The 7,483-nt window shown below is 32.6% G+C and overlaps 1 protein-coding gene across 1 annotated transcript; it reads right to left on the reverse strand.

Annotated features, from left to right (window-relative positions):
- Nucleotides 1-511: 511 nt before the first annotated feature.
- Nucleotides 512-5,906, reverse strand: LOC112707263 (kinesin-like protein KIN-14N). The gene is made up of 17 exons (XM_025758934.3): nt 5,279-5,906; nt 4,857-5,124; nt 4,572-4,716; nt 4,370-4,479; nt 4,135-4,254; nt 3,838-4,020; nt 3,066-3,275; nt 2,904-2,978; nt 2,678-2,824; nt 2,450-2,588; nt 2,244-2,353; nt 1,989-2,150; nt 1,676-1,896; nt 1,454-1,535; nt 1,269-1,373; nt 945-1,049; nt 512-861 (listed from the first exon to the last, which is right to left on the reverse strand). Exons 2-17 carry the CDS (start codon nt 5,052-5,054, stop codon nt 682-684), a joined length of 2,292 nt encoding a protein of 763 aa, XP_025614719.1. The 5' UTR covers nt 5,055-5,124; nt 5,279-5,906; the 3' UTR covers nt 512-681.
- Nucleotides 5,907-7,483: the final 1,577 nt, after the last annotated feature.

Consider the following 7,483-nt stretch of genomic DNA (forward strand, 5'->3'; position numbering starts at 1 on the left):
AAATATGGATCAATAAATTATTTTTAATAAATAAATTTTATTAATTTATATATATAAATTTTAAAAAATACAAATACAAATACAAATTATATTAATTCATATATATAAATTTTGATAAATATAAATATAAGTTATATATTTTTAAATTTTAATATTTACTAACCATGTAGCATTGTTATTATTTTTAACCATATAAGAAAAAGTAATCAGCCATTAATTTAGATATAGGTGACATAAGAAGTAGGTCGCATTATGCGTATTTGATAACTTGAACGTACACATTTTAATGCTTTACCTGGATATTTTTTTCCGTTTGTTTTTTGGGAGATGAATAAATACTTGAAAATGGTTGATCCGTAAATTTTTCTTTTTGTAATGAAACAGGGCCGAAGCCCAAACTACAGATCAAGCATATTCCCGGAGAACCGACTTCTCTGTGTGTTACTTGGGCGTGTTGAACCCAACCCGAGTCTGTGTGTTTGGGCCACGACCAAAAACAAAACTAGAAAGCTAAGTAATTTTGATTTTTATACAAACTATATATATATATGGAGATGTTAGAATCAAAGTTATTTTGGTTTATTATGGTATTACATAGATTTAGCAATTTGATGGGTAGAAAGAAGTTACATAGGTTATGGTATTGGGATTAATCCTAAGTATATAATATATATAAGACGATTAGCAATAGGTCAAGCGTGAGTCAAAGGTTCTTCCATTGATGTGTCGGCGAGGTGTACCAATTTCACAAGCGTTGACTCTTGAAGCAAACCGTAGTGAGCATAGCGACTCCCCCGTTGAACTCTGGTCTGGAGATATGTTCACAAACATCAATGTCTTTGAGTCTCCACCTAGACATGGCTGTCACATTCATTGTATTCAAATATGTTATTCATGAATTTGGTATTCACCATCAAGAACACAAGATAAAACTAGAAAAGTACCTGAAGTAGATATGTAAGCTTTGAGTTCCTGAATGGAATATGGTCATCCTTCTTGGCCAAGGCAAATATAACATCACTTAATGATGATAGACTCTTATTGATTGCCTAATTACAATTGAAACAGAAAAATTACAATTACAATCATTTGAAACAAATAGATAAATAAAGGTGGAAACTCAGGTACAGTCGGCTTCACGTGAAGTCGATATCTAACGACTCTGAGGTATCAACATCACGTGAAGTCAACTTCACCTGAGTTTTCACCATAAATAAAAGCTGAAGTATATGGAAAAAGATGGTAAGGGGAAAAAAGGCTTTACATACTTGAGTTTCTTTCAACCGGTCGCCGGTCGATCCACTCTTTGAAAGACGCTCGCTCCCGGCAAGATCAATAAGATTCAGGATTCCTTGTACTTGTTGGTCAGTGCTCTATCACAATCAGGTGCATGTCAGTGTTTAAGACTGGAATATGAATCAAGGTTCAGATTACTATAAGAGAAGCATCATACCTCGTTAACACCGTATATTCGAAGCGTGAACACAAAATGACTCCTTGAAGATTGTTCATTCATCTGCGTTTTCCCCACAGATCTAAAAGGAAACAATAGAAATATAGAAATAGTTATCAATTCTGTTTTGTCCATGTTATAAGGAGTGGTTAAGTAAAAGGAATGAAGATCATTGTAAAACATGGCTATGAAATGGAAGAAGGAACCTTATGAACTAATTACCTGCTATTTGCAGCTTGGTTCAAAAGAAAAGCAACCTCTTTTACACTTTGAACATCCACCACTGTAAGATCAGAGACATGTGTGTTTTTGTTTGCATCATGTTTGATTGCATATTGCTTTCCACTTCCAGGAGTACCATTTTCTACTCGAGCTGCATCCGATGACTTGTTTGTAGATAACAGATCGCGAATCGTTTCATTGTATATTTCCAACATTGATACCTATAAAAGAGTTTCGAAATAAAAACTTAGACATCAAACATAAGTGAAGAAACTGAAAAGAAAATACTGGATTAGTATATTTTGTATATAACCTGAAGTTCATATTTCCAGCCTTGGGCTTGCAGAGCCTGTCTTGTTTGGAAAATTTGTTCTAGCGAGCGAGGTATCAAGCCCTTTTCCTCAGGCTGTCCAGGCCTGCCCATCATTGTATAGGTTTTTCCCGACCCGGTTTGACCATAGGCAAAAATGCAAACCTGGAAAAGTATATGTTCATTGATCATACTCCAAAGAATCAACAGTTCTAATTGCTAAAGTTGTATGCATCCAAGCAAGAACACAGAAATTACCTTATAACCATCAAGAGCACTTTGCACCAGCTGCGAAATTTCAATAAAAACTTCCTCTTGTGATGCATCAGGTGCGAAAACTTTATCGAATGTAAAAGAATGCTTTTGGCCTAATTAAAAAAAGAAGCAACATATATAACACAACTAAACAAAGCATGCAAGAATAAGAAGAGAAACAACTTCGATGACAGCACCACGAGCCATACCACTTTGAGTAAGTTCAATGCCTCGACCGGCAGCTTCCATGGATGTGGGATAAGATATAATCTTTCCTTCTGTGCTACAACCTTCATCCGGTAACAAAGGACGAACTCTACAGAAGACGCGGATATTCCCTTTAAGTTCCTGTTAAAATGAAGTGGAGGGATTAAAATTTAACAAGGTAAAGTCTGGACTTTAGACTTTCTTATTATTGTTTTGGCCAAGTATATTACCAAAATAGTATTGTGTAATGATTTCCGCAGCTTCTCCCCTTCTATAACTTTATATTCTGCATCGGCCAAGCGTCTTTGTAACTCATTTACAAGTTTTTGTTGGCCTTCAAATTCTATTCTTGTCTCAATTGCAGATATATCAGAAACCTGATAAGGAGAAGAAAAAGAACATCATATCATAAGTCTGAAACTTTTACCATGTTCATTGAAAACTATGCCTCATTACCTGCAGTTTCTTCTCTGCAGTTTCTAGCTGCTCTTGTAATGCCTTTATCTTGCTATCTTGCAAGGTACATTTCACCTGCACAGGAAAATCAAACACCTCATGGCTATATAGCAGCTCCGAGTTGTGATATTTATGAAAACAAAAATAGGATATAAAACCGACCTCCAGTTCGCTTGCTTTTATAGTCAAGTTCCCCAGTTCAGAGCCTGACTTCTCTGAAGAATCTTTGAATTTTGCTAATTCAGTAGTCAAAGTTTGCACTTGAGATAACTGGCGGTCACGATCATCTCTTACCTGTTGCAATTCTCCTCGAAGAGTTGTAACTTCAATAGTCAAAGCATCCTTCTGTTTTGTAGTCTCTTCTTGAGAAGACTAAAAAGAAAAAATGGAACTTTATAAGGTACAGATCGCATGTTAAGTGAAACATATCAAGAATTTCATGAAAGATACTAGTAACGAATCTAGAATCCACATTACTTATGGTTAAGATTTAGAAAAACAGCACAAACTTGCAAAAAATAATTATGACATAACTTCTCTTTAGAGACAAAAAAAAAAAAAAAAACTCCCATTTGATCATATGTTGCTAAGTTATGCATGTGGTAATGGTTGGGAATGTGCATGCTCACAATGAGGAACAAAAATGCAGGACCAACAATGAGCATATGGTCCGGTCAATCAAAAACATAAAAGATATTTCAAAATCTAACATAGCCTAGCTATTATAGAAGTATCATGTGCATCTAAACTACAATGGATACATCTTAAGGTTCTTCCTTAGAATCTGTTTCATCAATAAAAGTTGCAATTTGCACATTTCTGTGCTTACGAAAAGAGTTGTTGCCATGTTGGTATTGGTTAAGAATCCATGGATTTCTGTTTTACCTACTTGAGTTCTGCATTGAAATAGTTCACACACCAAAAGAAAACTCACCATAGACAAAGTAAGTTGGCCCTTTAACATTGTGAGGCTCTCCACTACAGTAGCCTTCTCTTTCTCTACACGCTTAAGTTCTTCTTCAGCTGTAGAAAGCTCTGAGTGAAGCTTTCCATTGTACTGCTGTAAGCTTGTTATGTAATCTTGTAACCGCTTATACATCTCATTGAGTGATGATATCTGCAGAATTCCATTGATGAAGACATTTAGTTACACAAATAATTCTTGACATCTCTAGGAATAATTCATAAGAATTGAAGTTCTTATTTGATTGTGATTGTAATTTTACTTTACCTTCTGATTTGAGCTTTCGAGCTCTCGCTGAGCTCTGCTGAGGTCTTCTGTTAGTGCAGTCTGAGACCTCTCAAGGTTAATCCGAGCCTCTTTCTCTTGAACAAGAGATTCCGTTGCCGCCTTGGGTTTACAAAGAGAATAAAAAGTATAAGTTTGAGATTGAAAAATGTCCCTTGCAATTTTGCATAATACAATTCAATCTTGAAATTCCACTGAGATGAAAAATCTAACTTACTGATCTTTCTGTTTCTTCCTTTATTAACTTCTCTTGCAAAGAAGTGCAATTCCTTCTCATTTCCACAATAATTGAATTCAGTTCTTCTTCCTTGATTTTAAGCAGCAACTCTGTAGTTAAATGAATCTAACCACTTAAGTACACAATTTAGTGAGGATTTTTCAAAAGGAAAAATGGAAGAAAATTGAAACACAATCTTTACCTATCTCCATGCATTTTTGCTGGGCTAATTCCAATGAACTCTTCAATTTTTCTTGCTCTAATGAGTAGCTTATCTCAAGGTCTTGGAACCATCTTATGCAAACCTTAAGCCTCTTTATATAATCTGCCATATTTTCACATCTTTCCTAAAAATTTCCCAAATTTAGTGTTAATACACGATGATGGTTACCAAAACAACTAAGAATCTTGGTTCCATCTTTGGTCTCAAACTCAAATAATTAACCAAAACAAGCATTGGGCTTAAAACAACAAGATCTTAACTAACCTTATAATTGAATCTGTCTTTCCTTTTGGACTTTTCATTTAGCAAGGCTTCAACATCCTCTCTAGTGAACTCTATAACACCATAATCTGACCCAGCATTGCTAGGTGGATCACTACTAGGGCCATGTTGTTGATCATTTCCACCATTTACAACTGCAAAAGCTGGCCTTGCTCTTCCATTAATAGGAGTCCCCACCATTTTCTTGAACCCTTTTCAGCTCTACTAGCTTCTCTTGGCCTTTGTCTACGAGGATTTCATCACCCACAAACTAAACAAAACCACAACAAACAAAAAAGATCACACTTTTAACAACCTTGCTCTGTTTCAAAGTTTCAACTTAAAGTGAGGAAATGAGAACTATCCATGAATGAAACTAAGCTGAAAATGGAAAATAAAACATGGGAAATGAAGAAAGATTGTACCTTTGGTAAGAGCCTTGAAAGGGGTAGGAGTTTCTAGTACATGGTGACCCTTTTGAAGGTCCCTAACCACTGAACTTCTTCATATGCACAATGAAAGAGAGAGAGAAAGAGTGTGAGAGAGACACTACTAAGACTAGTACTGTGGGGTCATGGATTGTGTTGGAAGCTAACAAAATATATCAAAGCCGTTGCTTTTAGCAAGAAGAGATTGATAGATGATAGATGATGTTCCAAGAAGAAGAAGAAGAAAAAAGAAGGAGAGAGAGAGAGGGAACAGTACTTGCTTAAGATGAAGGGAAAGAGATGAAAAAAATGGAAAAAGGTGAAGAGTTTTTTCTTCTAATTTCCTTTTAAAATTTATTTTAATGAGTTCAAAATCTTGGTCCCTGAGCTTCCAATAGATTATACAGATCTGTGTTGTGTTGTGGTTTGTGTTTTGGTACTGTGTGTCAGTTGGGATCTTAGTTTAAGATGAATAGATAGATTTTGATTGGATTTTACTGCCCTTCAAAAAATTTTGAACTTGTGTGGTGGTATACTGGTATTCACGTGTATGATTCGGTCTCCCATGCATTTCATTTATTTCATAATAATGTTTTTGTATTTATAATCATAATGTTCGATATTCATTTTCAATTTTCATATTCATGTTTATATATGTGTGTCAAGTGTATCAATGTAAGGTGGCACAGATGAATAAAAATATTCATAAAATTTATTTATATTCTTACCTTATTTTTATAATATCCAAAACATACATTAAAAATTATATATAAACAAAATAAAAATATAGTAGTTATAAATGTTTATAAAATATACATATTAAACATATATTTTACAAACAACCACAAACACAAACAAATTAACTCTTTTTTTCTATTGGATTAGATATGACATGGTTTAATATTTTTAAATATATGCAAATTCTTATATTGAAAAAAAGGTGAGCATTGAATGATGTAAATAGTGAATTTAGTTTATAATGTATATTTTTGTAGTTAGTCATAAATAAAGCTTACTCAAAAGCGAGCTCTAGCCCTCTAGGTGCGTTTACAACCAAGCCTAAGGAGGGATAAATTGAGCTAAGCCATGTAACCTATTTATCTTTATAGTAATACAAATAGGGAGCCAATTTGCTGACGTGGCGCTCATACGTTAAGTCTGGGAGTTTATTTGCTTACGTGTCGTGACTAGAAATTTTTAGATTTATATTTATAAATTATAAATTATTATTTGCTTAAGTTGTTATTTTCAAATTTTAAGTTTGGGTTGTTTTACATAGGTTGTTATTTTTTAAATTTTAAATTATTTTATTTGTTTGGGTTGTTTTAGTTAGGTTGTTATTTTTTAAATTTCAAATTATTTTATTTAAATTGTTATTTTTTTAATTTTATTTAGATTTTACTTAGGTTGTTCTTTTTATATTATAACACTATTTTTTAAATATCTGTTAATTCTTTTTAGCATTATTTTTTAAAATTTTAATTTTTTTTTAAATTGCAGCTACATAAATTTTTTTAAAGAAATTTAGAGTTTTAAAAAAATTTACGTTAATTATTCTTCGATTGTTACGTACTAATATTATTATATTATTATATTATTATAAAAATTATTATATTATTATATTATTATAAAAATTTACGTTATGTTAGAATTTTTAAATTATAATTTGTTTAAGTTGTTATTTTTAAAATTTAAGTTTTGGTTGTTTTATTTAGTTTGTTATTTTTTAAATTTTAAATTAAAGTCAACCAAATTTAAAAAATATTAGTTATGATGCAACTATAAAAGTATAAGTTACGAGAGATGTAAAGCACCACAATTTAAAGTACATCAATCCCTTTCTTTACATATATCTAAAATCTCTCTATTTATTCTAATGGCTGGTATTCACAAAATTGCTGACATCAATCCTACAATCGACAATTTGTGTGTACGTATACGAGTGATACGGTTATGGACACTGCCAAGTTACGGAAATTTTCCATTGCCATACTCAATTGAGGTGGTTTGGCTCGATGAAGACGTGAGTTTTCTACTAATGTTTTTTCTATTTTATTTAAAATTTATATTATTTATATTTTAAATTTATTTGTTTATTCCCATCTAATCGTTTTTTTTTGTTCATTAATTCTAGGGAGGAAAAATACACGCCTCAGTTAAGAAGGCTTTTGTGTCTCGATTCGTGAATTTGCTGGAGGAAGG

Source organism: Arachis hypogaea, chromosome 8, assembly GCF_003086295.3.
Source record: "Arachis hypogaea cultivar Tifrunner chromosome 8, arahy.Tifrunner.gnm2.J5K5, whole genome shotgun sequence".
Classification (NCBI taxonomy): Eukaryota; Viridiplantae; Streptophyta; class Magnoliopsida; order Fabales; family Fabaceae; genus Arachis; species Arachis hypogaea.